The sequence below is a fragment of the Pungitius pungitius genome, chromosome 19 (assembly GCF_949316345.1).
Source record: "Pungitius pungitius chromosome 19, fPunPun2.1, whole genome shotgun sequence".
Taxonomy (NCBI): domain Eukaryota; kingdom Metazoa; phylum Chordata; class Actinopteri; order Perciformes; family Gasterosteidae; genus Pungitius; species Pungitius pungitius.
In genome coordinates, this window is record NC_084918.1 from 3,171,570 (window position 1) to 3,189,856 (window position 18,287).

General features: G+C 45.1%; 3 protein-coding genes across 5 annotated transcripts; 1 reads left to right on the plus strand and 2 right to left on the minus strand.

Annotated features, from left to right (window-relative positions):
• Positions 1-15: 15 nt before the first annotated feature.
• yme1l1a (YME1-like 1a) lies at positions 16-6,227 on the minus strand. Of its 2 annotated transcripts, none has more exons than XM_037455684.2 (18): positions 5,992-6,227; positions 5,274-5,393; positions 4,846-5,014; positions 4,610-4,711; positions 4,403-4,512; positions 4,135-4,285; positions 3,929-4,012; positions 3,490-3,663; positions 3,202-3,354; positions 2,975-3,107; positions 2,827-2,889; positions 2,377-2,489; positions 2,083-2,238; positions 1,818-1,969; positions 1,581-1,707; positions 1,393-1,466; positions 979-1,065; positions 16-867 (listed from the first exon to the last, which is right to left on the minus strand). In XM_037455684.2, exons 1-18 carry the CDS (start codon positions 6,025-6,027, stop codon positions 715-717), a joined length of 2,157 nt encoding a protein of 718 aa, XP_037311581.1. In that variant the 5' UTR covers positions 6,028-6,227; the 3' UTR covers positions 16-714. The 2 variants fall into 2 exon arrangements, with proteins under 2 accessions (XP_037311581.1, XP_037311580.1); XM_037455683.2 differs by having other exon boundaries at positions 3,905-4,012.
• Positions 6,228-6,536: 309 nt separating this feature from the next.
• Positions 6,537-12,092, plus strand: mastl (microtubule associated serine/threonine kinase-like). Its single transcript, XM_037455936.2, has 12 exons — positions 6,537-7,054; positions 7,148-7,285; positions 7,385-7,524; positions 7,631-7,719; positions 7,816-7,922; positions 8,036-8,192; positions 8,315-8,460; positions 8,695-9,687; positions 10,016-10,157; positions 10,718-10,831; positions 10,933-11,034; positions 11,249-12,092. Exons 1-12 carry the CDS (start codon positions 6,887-6,889, stop codon positions 11,404-11,406), a joined length of 2,454 nt encoding a protein of 817 aa, XP_037311833.2. The 5' UTR covers positions 6,537-6,886; the 3' UTR covers positions 11,407-12,092.
• A 73-nt stretch (positions 12,093-12,165) lies between these two features.
• Positions 12,166-17,557, minus strand: acbd5a (acyl-CoA binding domain containing 5a). Of its 2 annotated transcripts, none has more exons than XM_037455937.2 (13): positions 17,425-17,557; positions 16,971-17,110; positions 16,569-16,689; positions 15,937-16,009; positions 15,726-15,843; positions 15,164-15,382; positions 14,883-15,074; positions 14,594-14,688; positions 14,306-14,507; positions 14,032-14,228; positions 13,657-13,716; positions 13,453-13,562; positions 12,166-13,370 (listed from the first exon to the last, which is right to left on the minus strand). In XM_037455937.2, the coding sequence occupies exons 2-13, from the start codon at positions 17,065-17,067 to the stop codon at positions 13,358-13,360; spliced, it is 1,497 nt and encodes a 498-aa protein (XP_037311834.2). In that variant the 5' UTR covers positions 17,068-17,110; positions 17,425-17,557; the 3' UTR covers positions 12,166-13,357. The 2 variants fall into 2 exon arrangements, with proteins under 2 accessions (XP_037311834.2, XP_037311835.2); XM_037455938.2 differs by lacking the exon at positions 17,425-17,557 and adding an exon at positions 17,243-17,414.
• Positions 17,558-18,287: the final 730 nt, after the last annotated feature.

Sequence of the window (18,287 nt, forward strand, 5' to 3'; positions counted from 1 at the left end):
TACCGAACACATCCGCAAGGAAAGGTAACCTTTATTTGAGCTCCAAAAAGGAACAAAGTGAAGCACAAAGTCAATCTTTTTACACACATACATAGCGTGTATATATTTATATACATTTCCCAAAATCTATCCGCTACATGTTAGCTTAAAATAGGGCACGAGGGCCTATCGCTAATTTGAGAAAAAGAAAAAAAAACACCTTTGGGCACTTAAATAAATAAGAACAAATAGATAGACTGACGTCTTTGAGTTGCATCTAAGAGAGAAACGTAATGTGAACAGCGGCATCACCCGTCGCTTCTAGATGCAGGTACTTTAACGTCCTACGGCGGTCACCACTCCGTACAAACTTTAAATGAGACGTAGACGTACATGAAATTATTCATCTCCACTAAACATGATCTTTGTCAAAAGCATTTGCCTGAGAACCTTATTTAAGATCAAACATGAGTGATGCATAAAACAACTGCTACACAGTGAAGGACACCTCAAACATCCTACCATAGTAGAACATTTACGTCCATGCCGTTACACTGGGTGCTTTAAAAATCTATGTGAAACCAAAGATGCTCTCTACAAGAAATAAAAAGATGAAAAAGAAAAAAAGTGAAGTGAAACTTCATTGTCAAACAAATGACATAATACCAGGGCTCCCAGAGGGCCTGTGTGAAGTTGCACAGCTTCATATTTACATGATACAAGAGTCTAAAATCTCTACTGAATCATCTGCTGGTCCAGGGATTTGCCCTCCAGCACCATCTGGATCTCTTTGGCATCCAGAGTTTCATGTGCCAGCAGGGCGTCCGCCAGCTTCTTGTGCTCCTTGCTGTAGGTCTTCAGGATGTTTCTAGCACGTTCGTACGAGTCCTGGACCGGGAGAGAGGGAGATTGGTGAATAAGAAATGGATTAAAAGGGAGGAGATGACTATCTTCAAATTGAATCAAAAGTCCATCTGCGAGCGCCGCGGGAACACTTGCATTCAGCAGCACCCGGATTTCCTGTTCGATGATGGCTTGTGTCTCGGGGCTCTGCTTGGTCACATCGCCGTAGGTCATCACACCAAGCTGCAACAAAACCCAAATTACATCCTTTGTGTTGAAGGAACAACAGACCTTCTCAGGCATGCGTCACTTGGAGTGATCATTATAAGCTGGGTTTTCTTCCCAGGTCTTAGACCTAATTATATGTTATTCTAATGACAGAGCACTGCAGATTGCGACTGAACAGAACATCAGTGTCCTGGTCTGATGGAGAGACGCATGAAACATTTAGACGTCCATTTGCAAGTGGATTTGTGCAAACATTTAATTGAACTGTAAACCAAAAGCACCGTTTAATGTTATCCGTGTCGTTGGAAGTTCACTCACTGCCTGTATAAATTAAAAAGCTACCTTGTCACTCATGCCGAACCTGGTTACCATCATCTTTGCTATTTTGGTGGCTCCATCGAAGTCACTGGAGGCTCCTAAAAAAGGAGAATACATCCCAAACTATTATCGGACATGTGTCATAATGTTACACAACAAAGCAGCTGGAGTATTTTTTTAAACAGGACTGAAGGACTATGGTCTTCACGCACCAGTGGTGATGTACTCGTCTCCAAAGATGAGCTCCTCGGCCACTCTGCCGCCCATGTTGACATCCATCTGGGCCAGCAGCTGGGCTCTCGTCTCACTCCAGCGGTCATTCTCCGGGAGCAGGGACACCTGGAGGACGGTGACCGGGACATAACGCATCAGCTGGAGGTTGAGCTTCAACAGCAAAAATAAATGACAAACGTTACTGGTAGAGAGCGAGAGAAGTAACAACAGCTCACATGGCCAAGAGATGGGCCTCTGGGCATGATGGTGGCCTTATTGATGGGCATTGCATCTTTGGTGTAGTAGGCAACAATGGCGTGGCCGGACTCATGGTAGGCCGTGATGGTCTTATTCTTCTTGTCGATTTCAACGCTCTTCCTCTCGGGGCCTGGTATCACAAGGACCAGAATAACAGTGATTTAAAAAAAAGTTCCCACCTTTTGTCTTGACATTGTTGTCCTGTCGAGATGCAGAGCAGATCTAAACCCGCCGTGCATTCACCCATGATGATCTTGTCCTTTGCGAACTCCAGGTCCTTCATCGAGACCATCTCCTTCTCGTCCATGGCGGCCTTCAGGGCGGCCTGGTTGACCAGGTTCTCCAGCTCGGCCCCGGTGAAGCCCACTGTGCCCCGGGCAATAACCGACGCATCCACGGCTGTAAAAGGGTAACAACAGTCCAGTGTTCAGGGGACAATGCTGTCCTTTTCAGAAAAGTCAAACAAAAGGCTTTCCTTTTCAGGTTCACAGCTCTGAACGCTTTAAAGCGGTTTGAATTGACATGTCGGAGACCTACCAGGGTCCATCTTGATCTTGGAGAGGTACAGCTTGAGAATTTCAGTGCGTCCTTTCACATCGGGGCGAGGGACAGTGACCTGCATGTCGAACCTTCCTGGCCTCACCAGAGCGCTTCAAAGTAGCAGCAAAGCAGTATTAAGATTCAAGGTACTGACTCTTCATTTGTGATAAATAAGACTTTACTGCTTCAATTATTTCATGTCACAATGAGTTTGGAAGAGTATGAAGGATTTTTTCATACACCATGGTTAAATGTAAATGTGCATAAAAAGATTCCAGTCAGACAGAACAGAGGAACCAAGACAATAACACAAAGGCTAAAACCAGCCTGCAGCATCTGTCAGAGGGTAAAGGTCACAGAGTGACATGAACTGGATTTACCTGATTTCAAACAGATTCTTCTACTGAAATCCAAACTTAGGTAAACGTATGTGGAATAAATAAATACCTATCCAGAGCCTCCGCGAAGTTTGTAGCGCCAATAACGATGACACCTTCATTTGGTTTGAATCTGTTAAATAGCAAAACATTGAGTGTTACAAGTGATTTGTTTATTTTTCACACTCTGCAGTTTAAAGAAAAGGCAGAAAACTGACCCATCCATTTCAGCCAGCAGCTGGTTGATGGTTTGTCTAGAATAGGGATGCATGGGAGACTCTATTCTCTTTCCACCGACGCTGTCCAACTCGTCAATGAAGATGACACAGGGAGCGTTGGCTTTGGCCTCTTCTGCAAACCAGGAAAAGAAACAGACAAGAGATTGTAGTTGCTTCGGTTCAGCCTGAACTGGTGCCTTTCATTTTCTCACATTCAGCAAACTTACTGAAGAGGTTCCTGATTCGACTCGCACCGACGCCCACAAACATCTCATCAAACTCCGATCCGGAGGCGTAGTAGAAAGGCACGTCGGCCTCTCCAGCCACGGCCCGGGCCAACAGGGTCTTTCCTGTTCCTGGTGGACCAACCAGGAGGATCCCTGAGGCCATAGCAGGGGCAACAAATTAGTATAAAATAACAGCATGTTTAAACATGGACAGGACTAAATGCAACATTTGTGCGTTAACTTCCTGCACAATGAAAACATGAGACGTGTGGAGGAAACATAAAATACCTTTTGGCAGTTTTCCACCCAGAACAGTAAATTTCTGGGGGTTCTTGAGAAAGTCAACAACTTCTTGCAATTCATTCTTTGCCTCCTCGACGCCTTTGACATTCTCGAATGTCACATTCTTCACCAGGACGGGGTCGACTGCGGAGTCAAGACCAGATGTGGTGCGGAACCTCACTGTGAAATCCCAAATACAACCGACTTAGTAACATTACACCAGAAATACTCCACACTGGTATTGAAAATAGACATAGAGGATGAAGATATTCAAGGATTACTACAGAGCGGTGCATGTCGAGGGAAACTCGAGTGAAAGGCATCGTGTCTTATTGGTTATTGTTAAATGCAAGGCATTACCTTAAAAAGGTACACATTAAATTGGCAACAAGCATTGAAGAGAGTAAAAACTGAAACAAACCAGCATCAGAAAACGAGCCTTTACCCGACAAAAACGGGGATCTTGATAATCCATAAATACCAACAAGTAGAAGGACCAACAGAATCAACCTGGTTCTCCTCAGAGAGTCTGTAGAGCAAGAGCACAGACAAATATTAGTTGCTTATGTCAACCCTGGCCTACTGTTACACTGACCACCAGGGAATCTTTTCATTATAGACGCTTCCGTTTCGTGCCCGTTGGCGACATGCCTTGTGTTCTCTGAGTGAAGGCCTGAGACCTCATGAACCCCTCGGTGAAACCAGTCTTGAAAGCTTCCTGCTGGTTAACAGGAACGTTCTTTTGTTTTGTAAGTTCGTCCAGTGATTGTGCTTCTGGGAACTTTTCCCTCTGAAGAAATCCCTGTGAGGGGAAACACAGTCGGTTGGTCAAAACTCAGCCCCTTCTCACTTCATAATTCCCCCCCGTCCCCACAAATTATTTTGGTAACACAGAGTTCCTTTTAATAGTTTTGCCGACCTTCATGAAGGATGGCGTGTAGGCCTCCGACTCCACCGGACCGTCGTAACTAGACTCTGTTCGTCTGGTCTTTGATTGAAGAGTCTTGAAGCCCCGATTCTGGACCCATACTTAAAACAGAGACACATTGGGAAAGCCGGAAAACATTAAACGTTACTTTTACAGCATGTATTACACACAGCAATCAATCCAAAGTTAGTCTCTCACCAGGCAAGGATTGTAGCTCTGCGCAAGCTTCCCTTAGAGGACTGTGGTATTGTCGGTGGAAAATACGGGAGCCAAAAACTCCCATCCTTCTCTGTGAAAACCCTGTCAGACAAAAGAGAGGTTTGCTTCAACTACATGATTAAACATACTTACAACTGACATAACAAATCGTCTCAGATGCGGCATATTGTTGTAGAGTAAGAAAAAAACAAAGTCGGGAGACCTGAGCTGCTCACCATGTTTGTTGTGAAAGAAGCTGTCGGCAGAAACGTGACTCGATCTCCATGTGGAGGAACCGGCAGGAGGCTCCTCTGGTCCGGACACAGGCAATAACCTGCGGACCAGCTCATCCAGCTGACTCACCCGGATCTCGGAGAGGCCCAGATCCCTCAGAGTCACACTGGGCTGCAATGAGAGGACAGCAAAAGTAGCAGTTATCTACACATTTCTAAGACAATAATTACATGTGGTTTCTTAGAGCCTTTAAAAACCTGAGACATCCTCACTTTACAAAGAAATATTGTAATTGACTTATGGAGAGATTTTCACAGGTCAGTACACTGAAATGTGCATGGTAAATAGTTTGAACATGAAATATGCATATACTGAAATACTTTTTGCACACTTGTGACATTATTTAATGTATCCGTGGAGTCCGTCTCACCTCTTTAAGATACGAACTGTGCTCTGGAAAGAAATCTTTGTGCAGGGTCTGGACTGAAGCTGTGGCTGAGTTCTTTAGAGAGTGGAGGGCATTGATGAGCTGGCTGAGGGGCACTATCATCTGAAAGATAAACAGTGGATGAACACACACACAAACACGCGGATGGGTCAACTCTGTGTGTACTCAGCACTAGCATTAGTTAATGTATAAAAAACGTATTTCAAGTGAATCTTCCAGTCAGGACATTGGGGGGGGGGCAGGAATGTTTTTGTGTGGTTTCAACTCTTAACTGCTCTTTGCCACAGGCAGCATGGCGAACGCACGTCAGACGTGACGTAACCTGAACTCTTTGAAAGTAACAAGCTAAAATCGAAATTAAACTTCGCTCTTCTCAGAAATATCAGATAAAGTAACACACAATCAACACACGTCCAGAGCTCGCCGGGGCAGGCTACCGTGAAATAGCTCACTATGACAACCTGCCGTCAACCTGCCGTTGACTTGTTAATGCTAACGTTAGCCAAGCTAGGTTGTCATTGACCACAACAGAACACATGTTATACACAACGAACGACTAAGCTCCTTACTGTGATAACGTATCGCACGACTGTATTTAACGTAAAACGCCAACTTTAACTAAAACACGTCATGTTGACACAATAATACACTCATTAACGTTAGCTAGCTTGATAAAAAAAGGGCTATCTAGTACGCCTACCTGCTGTGGCTGAAACGATGTTGACAGTGAAAACATTTTTGCCGAATGATAATTCAGAATTAGGAGCTGGGGCGGGGTTGATGTGTGAGGAGAGACCCTCTGTACAATGCTAAATAACTAGTCCTTCTGGCACCTGTGTCCTTTTGTTTTCCTTCTTACACAACTTTCAGCAGCTTAGCTAACAAACTGCAAATGGATTCTCCGGCGTCGGAGGTCAAATGGACTACAATATGACGTCATTTCCGATTACTACCGGGTGCATCTTGCATCACCACATCATTCTTTGAGGACCCAAACGGCAAGTTTATTAAAATTACATCAATAAAACACATTTTTACAAACAAACTTACCACACAAATATATTGCTATTTTTTAAGTTTTAAATGTCCTCTCTCTCTTCTACAGGGATAATACCTTTAACTGTTGACACCATTTATATATTTAAGTTAGGGTTATTTCTCGTGTGTGTTTCTCATTGCCTGACTACAATTCAAATATAACATTTTTTTTCATTTATTATGTTTTTGAAAATATTAATACCCAGTAGTAAAAAAAAGCGATAAAGCACAAACAGTGATACAAATCCGAATAAAAAAACCATAAAGAATACACAGAATATCAGAATGTGCTTTTATTAGTTACTTGATTAAAAAAACAGTTAATCTGTATAATAATTATATAATCTTATCCCACATCGAGACATTTTTGATTTTCATACAGGCGGATAGTTGTACAACTAAATGGAACCGACGTCAGAGGACCCCAAAAGGCAGCGAATTCAAAAATTCAAAACAAACCCCAGATTGTTGTTTTAAGATGCAAGTGTTTACTCCGAACTAGCTGGCTGTTGCGGACGCAACCCAACTTATTAATTAGATAAACGGGCATCAATACAATGGACGCGGATGAGGAGCACGACTCGACAGGTAGAATTAAGTCGGTGGAAATCCCCAAACCGCCTTCCATCGAGGATTTCGTCGTTTTGAAGCCCATCAGCCGCGGTGCTTTTGGCAAAGTCTACCTTGCGCGGAAGAAGTGCAGTGAGCAATTATACGCCATTAAGGTGAGTCTGTTTGGACCCTCGACAACTTTTATTAATTCCCCTCGTCTCGTCATAGTCAAATACTTTCTCTTTGTTTGTTTCTTCTCCATTTAGGTGATGAGAAAAGCCGACATGGTAGACAAAAACATGACTGGCCAGATGAAGGCAGAGAGAGACGCCCTCGCTTTGAGCAAAAGCCCTTTCGTGGTTCACCTGTTTTACTCCCTGCAGACTGCAACCAAGATCTATCTGGTAACACCTACACACCAAATAATGACATCTGCACAAAACGCATCTACAGTAAATACTGTGTGTAGTGCATTTAATGTTTTATATTTATTTCACTTGCAGTTAATGGAATACCTCATTGGTGGAGATGTCAAATCTCTGCTTCACATCTATGGCTATTTCGACCAGGACATGTCTGTAAAATATATTTCAGAGGTTGCACTGGCTTTGGACTACCTCCACCGCCATGGTATAATCCACAGGTATAAATCAATGTCTGTCCATGTGTGTGATTCTGATCAATCAGTCTTCGGTTTGGGCTGTATTGTGTGACCTGGACATTTATCTAAATTATTTATTTTTCTTTAGGGACTTGAAGCCAGATAACATGCTTATATCCGACAAAGGTCACATCAAACTGACAGACTTTGGCCTCTCTAAAGTCAAGCTTGACCATGGTATGAGCCCTGTCATTTTGACACTTGAACAACATGTGACCTTCCCTGCTTGTAATGTTATTAATATTCCCTTTATTTCATCGTTATTTCTATCAGAGCTGAGTCTTATGGATATCCTCACTACCCCATCTTTGGCCAAACCCAGACAAGATTACTCCCGCACCCCGGGTCAAGTCCTCTCCTTGATCAGCACCATTGGATTTGTGAGTTCATTTATAAAACTTGGCCAGAAGAATTGGCCTTGTTGCATACTTTATATGTAGTTGGTGTTTAAATAATGACTTGTTTTTTTTTCGTTTTGTTTTAATCAACACAGAATTTACCTACAGGAGAAAACAAGCGTCACAGCAGCGCATCTGCTGTGCCCAGTCCCATGTCCTGTGGCAAGATAAAACCGAGGAGTAGCTCGTTCGCTTCTCCCATGATGAAGAAAAAAGATCTCAGTCAGTACTCTCCGCTTCCTCGGAAAACCGGTACGTCGTGGTAGTTATCCAAGAGAGGCCCATTGATTAGTGCTTTGGAACAACTGTTTAAACAGTTTGTATTGATGAAGGGCTTCTCCTTGCAATGATGTTTCTCTCCATTGTCTCTGAAGGGCCCAAAAGCATGATGTTTAGCCCTCACTGCCTGGCTAAAAATCTGACCCCCTCACTGCTGAAGACCAGGAAGCGGTTTGAGACGATGAGTGCAGGTAGCACCGACACGGAAGGCGGCATCAGTCCACTGTGGGAGTGCGAGGAGGTCGGTGGTCCTAATCCTGTGACTGTATGATATTGTACACTCAGTGAACAATGTCATGTTTTGATTAGTTGTGTCCTGACCAACTTATTCACCTCCAAATCTTAATTCAAGTCATTCAATTTTATTAAGTAGTTTGAAATAGTTCCTCATTGCAGACATTTTGGATTGGACATTGATGATATGACTTTGTTAGTTATCATGATTTTTTTATTTGGTTTTTCTTCTTTTATTCAGAAAGAAAACGAACATGCTAACGAACAGAAGGTGAGACGGCATTCTGAGTCCAGGCGGCCTGAACAGGAGTCCGCAAAGATGGCCGCCTTTGGCTTCCGCGACAAGGCCGCCGGCGCTGTGTCGCAGGACCAACGCGCCGAAAACAGGCCTCCCGCAACTCCACTGGAGCCTTTCCCCACATCTCCGGATGTAGTTGGCCTCTCGGCCGCGTCAGTGAAGAGAAAGTTCTCCGAAGTCGAGCGAAGCCCCGAGCCCCGGCGGGAGAGCCAAGCCAAGAAGAGCGGCGCGGCCTACACCAGGTGCTGCGAGGTCCCACCGCCGGCGGCCGGGTTCCACACCGGCCTGACCGGGACATTTTGCACCATCCAGATACACGACTTCCTGGCCTCCTCCGAGGGGATCCCGAAGCGCTCCAGCCCCATCGCCTGCACCAAGAGCCTTTTCGGCGAGCCGGAGGAGCCGACGCAGGACGTGTTCGACGACGGCGCCAAAGACCTGTCGGGCTTGGGTTCCACTTCGCCGCCCGACGGCAACCACGACGTTTGCAGGAGCTTGAGCCTGGACTCCGACGGCTCGGCGCACGAGACGTCGCTCACCGCCGACGGCCCCGCCTCCTTCGGGCCGAGCAAGTGCTTCGAAAACGGGAACTCCGGGGAGCCGGAGGGGAACAACAACTCGTTCATGGCCGGGTCGCTGCCGCAAACGCCCCGACCGGGTGCCTTTGGCCGGCGGGGATCCCAGTGCTCCGCTCAAAAGCCCCACCACGACTTCGCCGGCGTCGGACAGTCGCCGGCGTTCCTCAAGCCGCGGAACATTGTGGCCTTCCGTAGCTACTGCAGCTCCATCAACCGCTCCAACGTGTCCGGGGCGTCCCGGTTCAGCGCCGGCTCCATCGAGGCCATGGACTTCTCCTACGCGGCCTCCCACCACTCCGCCTCCGGCATCGTGACGCCGGTGCAGAAAAGGTCGCGATCCAACGGCTCGAGCTATCAGGTGAGTGTGCGAGGACGCTAGATGGAAGGTGGTTCTTCACTTTAGAGCATTTTGTGCCACTTTGATAAATATAGCCGCCAGAAGGGTACTAGAACTCGATCACTTCTTAATTTTATTAGACTTATCATGTAACTCTAAGTGCACAATACACCTCTCCATCCAATAAAATAAATAATTATAAAACAGCTAAATTGAATGGCCAGACTAAGAAAGTGGGTCTTTTCTGTTTCCTTCAAATAAATGACAGTATAATTGGCATAAAAAGAGTTTTTAATCCAATCATTTGTCGCGTCATTTTCCATTTCCCTCTCTTCCCTCCTGGCATCAGACTCCTCAGCCCATGTCGACCTCTCACACCCCCTTCAGGACCCCAAAGAGCGTCAGGAGGGGTGCGCTGCCCGTCGAGGGCGCACAAATCTTAGGAACTCCCGACTATTTGGCTCCGGAGCTCCTCTTGGGAAAACCGCACGGTAAGACGAGGGAAAGCAATCGGCCCGGCCGAGTGTCGGTGGTGTGCTTTTTGTGGTCCTCGTGACTGTCGTCCTCTTTTGAGTTTCAGGAAGTCGTCAGTGTGGTAAGTTTGTAATGTCGTTGCTGTTTGTGCAAGCGAGCTCGCATGTTCACCCAGCCTTCTAATGCGCCAGAACGAAAGAGCTGATCCACCCCCCCCCCCCCAAACTGTGGGTTCAATTAGCAATTAGGCATTTCTAACATTAGAGCCAATCACATTGTTAACAGCTGGCGAATGAGGCTGGCGTGCTTTTAACCGGACTAAAGACTCGAGGTCTGCAGGTTTTTGGGTCATCGCGGCACACCGTGAACGTGTCCCGGCGTTTTAGAATTGAGCGGTTTTTTCGCGCATAACGTGATCTATTGATAAGCAAATTGATTTGCACGTGCTGGGACTCGTTCACGAGGGACGCTGCCATTCTGTAGCGAAGGAGCCCGTGTGGCCGGGTTCGCAGGGGAAGTCTGAGGGGTTCGGAGCCGTTGGATGTATGAAATGAGTCTCTCCTTTGCTTCCATCCAGACTGCATGGTGGATTGGTGGGCGCTTGGTGTGTGTCTTTTTGAGTTCCTCACAGGCGTGCCACCTTTCAACGACGAGACTCCTCAGCTGGTCTTTCACAATATTCTCAACAAAGGTGAGTTTTTCTTTCACAGAAACTAACCCGCGGTCTTCTGGAATATGATATTAGATATATTATATCATTTGATGCTCTGTGTGTTTTTACCGCGATTTTAGATATTCCCTGGCCGGAGGAAGAGGAGGAACTGTGTGTGAACTCAAGAAATGCGATTGAAATTCTTCTGACCGTAGACACGAGAAAACGAGCTGGTCTGAAGGGTGAGGGACGCTATTATTTATTATTTTTTTATTTTCCTTAATTTAAAGCAGCAGTGTGAAGGAAATACTTGCATCTAGTGGTGAAAGTTAAAATTGAAACCAACAGAATACCCATGGTAGTAGATCTAAATATTACTCAGTCAATTGCATAATGCAATGCTAATATTTGCCTTAGCTTGAAACACCTGTCCTCACTCAATCGTCCCTCCACCAGAACTCCAGTGCCACGCCCTGTTCGAGGGCTTGGACTGGGACGACCTGCAGAACCAGCCGATGCCTTTCATTCCTCAGCCAGAGGACGAAACCGACACTTCGTACTTTGACGCGAGAAACAGCGCTCAGCACATCAACGTGTCTGGCTTCAGTCTGTAGAGTCGCTCCCTTCAGCGGCTCAGTTTAATTCAGGCAGAAGTCGACAACACGTCAAATTTATTCCGCGTCTCATGTTTTTCTTTTTAGGGTCGTAACGTTTTCTTTTCTTTTTTTTTTAACATTTTACCTGTGCAACCGCCGGTCACAAGAGACAGAAAACTAAATGTCTTGACCGCTCAGTTAGTTACGAGTATGCATTGCAGAAAGTAGTTATTTTAAATCTCGTATTAATAGCACTAGCGCAGTTGTTTCTTAAAGTAGGTTCTTATTCTAGCAGGATAGTATTTGCTACTGCTTTACCTTCCTAATAGGCCTTGACGTCTTTTTGCTGTATTGATCAAATGTAAGATAACTGTATATGTTTATGAATGGTTATGGTAATATATTAATGATAATCTATTTTATGTGTTTTTGGTTTTAGAGTAGAGTGCGTTCTGCTGCTTTTATGTTACGTATGTTGTAATTTTGATGTGGTCTTGTGTCCGTCTTCCACACTACAAGTTTTTGACGAATGATCTTGTTTGCTCTAGGGAAAAGGTGAAATGCAAATAAAATATTGTTTGTAACATGATCTCATTTGTACTCGTATAAAAGTTGTGGCCTTTTAATGATTCTGTTCCCTTGCTCATAGCTTTTAGCCGTGCTAAGCTAACTTTAGCATTTTTACCGAACAAAAGGCGTTCAGTTGTATTTTTACATAGTTCTCAGAAAGGAAGCACATTATCAAATTTCCCCAAAAATCAATCATCTGGAAAAATGTAAAATATTTAACCAAATATTTTATTTGCGGCTTGGATTATCACATGCAAACACCACTCCGTCCACAGGCAGAGGAGGTGAGAAGCTTTAGCACATTTCAGTACAAAGGTAAATATTACTTATTAAAACATAATGGCTCTGTAAATTAGTGCTATTGCAGATGCAAATATGTCAATTATATAGTATTCTATATCATTAATACATGAAAATGCAATTAAAATACTGCATTTGAATCTAAACTGTACAGCTATTACAATTTACATAGATCTCACTGCTTCGCAAACCGTTAATGATTATCACTCATACTAAATCTTTCCACAATATTCAGACAAACATTTTACATCACACATTGAAAGGATACAGTTGAGAAAATCTGAACAGCGTTAACAACACAGTGACAGATGATATTTGTTATTGATCAGAATGCTGATATTCTCACCGCTTCGTGGCTCACAAGGTGAATAATCTTTGTTAATTTGGTCCAGAACTGGAACAGTTGTGCTACAATATGTCAACGTAAGAATCCACAATACAACCTACAGTTTGGGTGTACCTTATGATGCTGAGGCACTTCTTCTATTTGGTAAAGATGTTAAATGGAGAGCACGTATTTGACGTGAAGCACAGACCGATATGCAGAAGGACTGTCTGCGCTCCAACAGACACACAACGTTTAGCCGCTGCTTAAACCTCAAATATAGGCCTGGAATCTGACCAGTAACGCCTTCGTTTCAACTCATTAAAAGCAATAAATATTAAATTATTAGAATTTAGAAGAATCTCACATCAATATATAATCACATTCAACCCTCCCGTCTAAACACATTTTTCTATTATAGCAGCATTATTCTGGGCAACTAATTAAAGATAATTGTGACAATGTATATCCACCGCAAGCATTGCTCTCAAAACAACAACGTGTCAGGCCTATTTTATGTGCAACACAGCCACCTTAGTGATAGAAGTCATTACAAAGCTGCTCCAGGTTTATAAAAAAATGGTATCTGCGAGTTCCCCCCCCCCTCAACACAAACATCCACAGTATGTCCTCCTCTCACTCATTTCAGTCGCAGTGCATTCTCCGTAGTGCAAAAGCAAATTACGTGGTTGTGAGCCCGAGCAGGAAGAGGGGGGGGGGGGGGGGGGGGGGTGTTAACCACAGAGGACTCCTCATTGGTGTGCTGAGGCAGGTTCAGTTGATCCGCCTGTTAAAAAGAACCAGGAAGTTAAAAAGGAGTTAAGGGCCGGTAGTGCAGGTTTCATGTTTATCTTTGCATCGTTCTGTACCTTCTCCTCCTCTGCAGGTAAAGGCGAATGAGCCACTGAGCCACGAACGGCCAAATAACAGCAAAGGCCAAACTGGTGGGGGAAATGTCGAAAGGCCACCAGGATGGTTTCTAGAGGAAACGATCAATTCTTATCAAATATTTAATTACTATTTACTTTTTTTTTTTTTAACAATGTGTAACAATGTATCGTAAAAAGGTTTACCGGACTCCTCCTATTCACCGCGGTTGATGCATACGCCGCAGGCAGAGGCATGGATCGCGTCTGCAGAGAGCAGGAGATCAAGAAATAAAGCTTGTTCTTTTTTTGTCACCAGTGTTTACAAAGTACAAACCCTTATCTTCCATTAAACCCGTGTATACCTATTTTTAGACAAAGTGTCATGTTACTCCTTTAATATTGATTCAAAATTAAAATAGTGTGTTTGAGGGACATACTGATACCTCTGATCATTTCTACAAAATGTATTAAATACGGCAACATTATCAGAATGCACTGACGTCTTAACATTGACAAAAAAAAAAAACCCACAGCTGATTAAATGACTGTCAAATATTTGTGAGGGCGGGCTGGCGTCACCTGGCTGGTCGTCAGAGCCTCCAGCGTCTGCAGCCTCTGCAGAACGCTCTGCATGTCCTCCTGCAGTCGAGCCAACGCCACCACTATCAGCTCATTCAGGCTCCCCGCGGGCGTCTCGCCTCCCCCCCAGCGCTCCCCGTCCCCGTCTCCACCCCCGTACGCCGGCATCGGAGATTCGTGGCCGCCGCCGCGAGGCCCTTAAAGCACGAGAATGACGTCAAATCAATACGTTCAATCTGCAGACCACAAAAACAAATAGAAAGGACCCGCTTACCGCGTCCGCTTCGGACCAAAGAGCTGCCCGGCCGGTCTTCACTCGGCCGCTGTGACGTCGCTCCGCCGTTCTCTCCATCTTCTCCTCCACACCTGATGCCGCGCGGCGCCCCGTGAACGTCAATCCGCGGCTCCTCCAGACCCGGCGGGACGCGATTCTCCTCTTCATCCAGGTCGTCGAAAGAGCGGTTGTGCTCTGAGCTCTGGGGGAGGCACTTTCAAAATAAGAAATTGTTGACGAGAGCCGGGTCCGCTGCACTAAACCAGGCGCTTTGAGGGGTCAACTCGCCTCTTCTTGGCCGAACTGGTCCACGGAGTCACAGTAGACTTCGCTGTCGGAGTCGCTGGCCACCTGGCTCGGCCCCGACACTTCCACGCCGGGATCTGAGATCGCCACAGTCAGAGCTCGGCGTGAAAATGGAGCTGGAGGTGCTTTGTGTGCAATTTTAGCGTTTAGCCATTAATTTGCTCCATTTAAAAGTGTCACGGGGCCGCTAGAGAGCGTTAAAGCGGGAATGGAGCTCGGCAGCCCATCTGGTCACATGGTGCACTGGCCTCAGAAGAGGTCTGGACCTTACCTCCCGAGTGGTGACCGTTGAGCAGAGTCTCTCCAGGGGAACCCCCCCGGGGGCTCCCGTTGTTCAGGGCGGCCCTGGGATGATTCCCGTTGGCCAGATGAGCGACGCCGTTGACCAGTTTACCGTTCGACGGCGCTTTGGGGCTCCTGGCAGAACTCTTCTTCTTTGGCGGAGAGGCTGCAGATTTCTTGTCTGAAATAAAACCCAAACAAAACAAAAAGTAGGTCAACAAAAAGTTTTCCTGACAATATTTTTTGGCAAAATGTTTATATCGTTGTTACCTTTTCTAACCTCCCGTATCAATAGTTCCTCCTCCTCCTCCTCTTCCTCCTCCTCATCGTCTTCTTCATCTTCCTCCTCCACTTCCTCCGACTTTTCCTTCACTTCCTTTGATTGCAGCCTGGCAGGAGGAGTCTCCAGGGTGCCGTTCATTTTCATCGTTCTGACGATGCTCTTTGCGACGCTCTTCGATGGCCCCGAATTCAACATTGTGTTGAGGCCTGTGCAAATTAATGGGACTTAATTAAAATGCAACACAAATACACCACGTCCTTCAAGCTACGCAATAATCCTAGCATGTTCTGCTAATTGGGCATGCGCCACGTGACCGCTTACAAGCACATAAAGCATCGGAGCTACAACACAGACAAGGGCCAAACTATAACACTTCACCCAAATGTCCACAGAGGAGTATACTTGCCTTCCAGTTGCCTAGCAAACAGTGTCAAACGGGCTGAGCGTATGGCGAGAGGCAAATTATTAAAAAACAAAAGGTTAAGCTCTGCGTGCTGCTGTTGTCTTCACAAAAACAAACAGGTAAAGAGGGCGGGGCTTAAAACTGACCTGTGCTCAGGTCGGATATCTGCGTGATCTTCTTCTTCTCGTCGATCAGCTCGTAGAACGGGCCGAGGACACGCAAGAGCTCCTCCACCTCGTCCGTCATGGGCATTCCCTCCAGAATCTACGTGTCAAATGTAGAGACAGTTTGACTTTTTGATTGTTATTATTTCTATGTAATAATTATTGGATTATGTCCTTTGTAAAAGTAGCATACCAGCTTCATTTCATCTACATAGGCTGCCATCGCATCTTCTTTCGGCATGTCTCCAAGAGAACTCCATGCATCCCTTAATCATTCAGTTAATCAAAAACGACATTATTATTACTGTTAGCGCAAATTTAAAAAGTATAAAGCGTCAACTTCATCAAAATTTGGTTTCAACTTGAAGTAATCATGATGTTTGCAAGCTGAGGGTCAAAGGCTGACAGAACCGCAGCATTATTGGTAGGTATAGTCATTAAATGACTTCTTACAATGAATTGAGACCTTGAGCAAAGACCATGCAGCTAAGTGGGTAGGAGGTTACATTCCTAGAGTCCAGAGATCACCTGACGCAACACGAGACAAACGTCGGCGAAGCGGTCGGTCAGAGAACGCAGCAGACGGAGTTGGACTCAGCCGCGTGTTGCACAGCGAGGTGAAAGTGGGCCAAAAGCAACAAGTTGCGCAACACGCATAAAAACTGATGCACCAGACTTGCACCAGCCTGACTCTTTAAGGAAAACTATTGTTATAGCACGAGATCTGTGCAATTAAACACACTAATATTTCCCCATTAACATAATACACTTGTACATATCTAGGAAATCATTACAACATATTGAATTTCACCTTCCCTTTCTTACCATTTGGCTTTTCCAACTGCGTCCCAGAAGCCAGGTCGGGGGATATTGCACTCGCCCACAGTGGCCTGTTTGTAGTAACTGTAGAACTTGAGCATCATGTCATTGGAGGGCTGAAAGGGACCTGGGGGGGGGGGGGGGGGGAGAGAGACATTTCACACTGATCATGTGCAAAGTGGAACTGCTTTCTGAGCACTCTCCTCTCTGTTATGGATCCGAGATGACATTTAAAGTGGTTTTGCATTAAGATGCTGACTGCTGACGGGGAAGAAAATCTCTGCACACTGCGCAAAGTGGATTAACCCCATTTTCTTTTCTTTCTTTTTTTTTAATTCGCAAAGTAGACCAAGCTGTTGCGCCGTCATTTAAACCAGGTCGGACAGCGTTCTGCCGCCGTGAACTCACCATCCGGGGCCAGACTCTTGATCACTTTGACGGCGGCCTCGAACCTCAGCAGGGTCAAGCGCCTCTCGTCCTCCGCTTCGACACTCGCCACCTCCATGTTGTGTCCCCCGCCAACACTACCGAGGCGGTCAACACAAAACCTACGGAGACAAGATGTGACACACAACAAATAAACGACACGCTGACATTCACGATAGCATTCGCGCTGGCCGCGGATAGATATGTTTAGCTAATAAATCCAGGAGTTTGGTCTCCGCTGTTGTTAAACTGACGTTAGCCAAAGTTGCAAGTTGCTGTTGTTGTAACCGCCGGTAGGAGGTTTGTGTCGGTTGTGTATCCAGGACACGCCGACCTGCTGTGCGACACACCTCTAAGAGCCCCCTGTGTCCGCGCTCGATACAACACGAAACGCTGCGTCCCGTCGACGGAAGCGCTGGAAACGGATGACGCTTACCGTTAAAGTCGACGGCTGCTCGTCTGAAGGCGACCCTTCGTCAGCCTTCAATCAGACGCCATGAACATTGGTGTAAAGCCAGACAGCGGTGTGGTGTGGGAGTTGTAGTTTTTCTACTGTACATCCATGGTTCCTACAAGCGCCACAATCTTTCACGTCTGCTGTTAAGCTCGAGGGGAGGATATTTATAAATGTTGGCTAAATAACTTAGAAAAGCTATGATGAGGTGAAACGTAACACACGTTGTCTTATTATTTTTAGATTTAATCTTAAATTACTAACTTGAACCCAGCGTAGCTAGAGTTGGGTGAAACCACACTTCCCATAATGCAGCATTCAGGATCCATGTTTATTCTACAGTTGGAAGAGTGATGGGTAGACGCGGAGAAAAAAGAAAGAGCTCTCACTGTGTCTTTATTTCAGAGTACCACACACAGTTAAAAAGTAACCAGATCTGAAATGAGTTGCTTAAGTATTTTTTGGACTATTGTCTGGAATTGAATCACAGATTGATCAATGGATAAATTATTAGATTAATAAAGTTGGTAATTTCTCCGTTTTTTATTTTTATTCAGTAGCACAGACTGTAGATAAATTAAATACAAAATCATCCACTCAAATATATTAAAATAGCAGAATAGTATAGTAACGCAAAAATGACCCTCTTCAGAATTTGGATTCATATTTTTACTGTACTAATGTACTTGACTAAAATTCTAGAGGATGGCATTCATTCCAACTTCAGTTCAGTTACTTTATCTTCTATTTCTTAATTATATACAAAATGACTTAATAAATGATTATATGTTTGTATTTGTAAATTCCATCATACAAGGTTGTTAGAGTTATCAAATGAATATAAC

Excerpts from the sequence above, each read along its gene's own strand:
- acbd5a (XM_037455937.2), bottom strand. The coding sequence starts at position 17,067 with ATGGAGGTGGCGAGTGTCGAAGCGGAGGACGAGAGGCGCTTGACCCTG. Across the intron at positions 16,690-16,970 it reads CAAGAGTCTGGCCCCGGATG|GTCCCTTTCAGCCCTCCAAT; the intron begins GTGAGTTCACGG and ends CCCCCCCCCCAG. Across the intron at positions 14,508-14,593 it reads ACCAGTTCGGCCAAGAAGAG|AGCTCAGAGCACAACCGCTC; the intron begins GCGAGTTGACCC and ends TGCCTCCCCCAG.
- yme1l1a (XM_037455683.2), bottom strand. The coding sequence starts at position 6,027 with ATGTTTTCACTGTCAACATCGTTTCAGCCACAGCAG. Across the intron at positions 4,013-4,134 it reads CTTCACTCAGAGAACACAAG|ACTCTCTGAGGAGAACCAGG; the intron begins GCATGTCGCCAA and ends CTTGCTCTACAG. Across the intron at positions 2,890-2,974 it reads CTGCTGGCTGAAATGGATGG|ATTCAAACCAAATGAAGGTG; the intron begins GTCAGTTTTCTG and ends GCTATTTAACAG.
- mastl (XM_037455936.2), top strand. The coding sequence starts at position 6,887 with ATGGACGCGGATGAGGAGCACGACTCGACAGGTAGAATTAAGTCGGTG. Across the intron at positions 7,923-8,035 it reads TGATCAGCACCATTGGATTT|AATTTACCTACAGGAGAAAA; the intron begins GTGAGTTCATTT and ends TAATCAACACAG. Across the intron at positions 11,035-11,248 it reads AAAACGAGCTGGTCTGAAGG|AACTCCAGTGCCACGCCCTG; the intron begins GTGAGGGACGCT and ends TCCCTCCACCAG.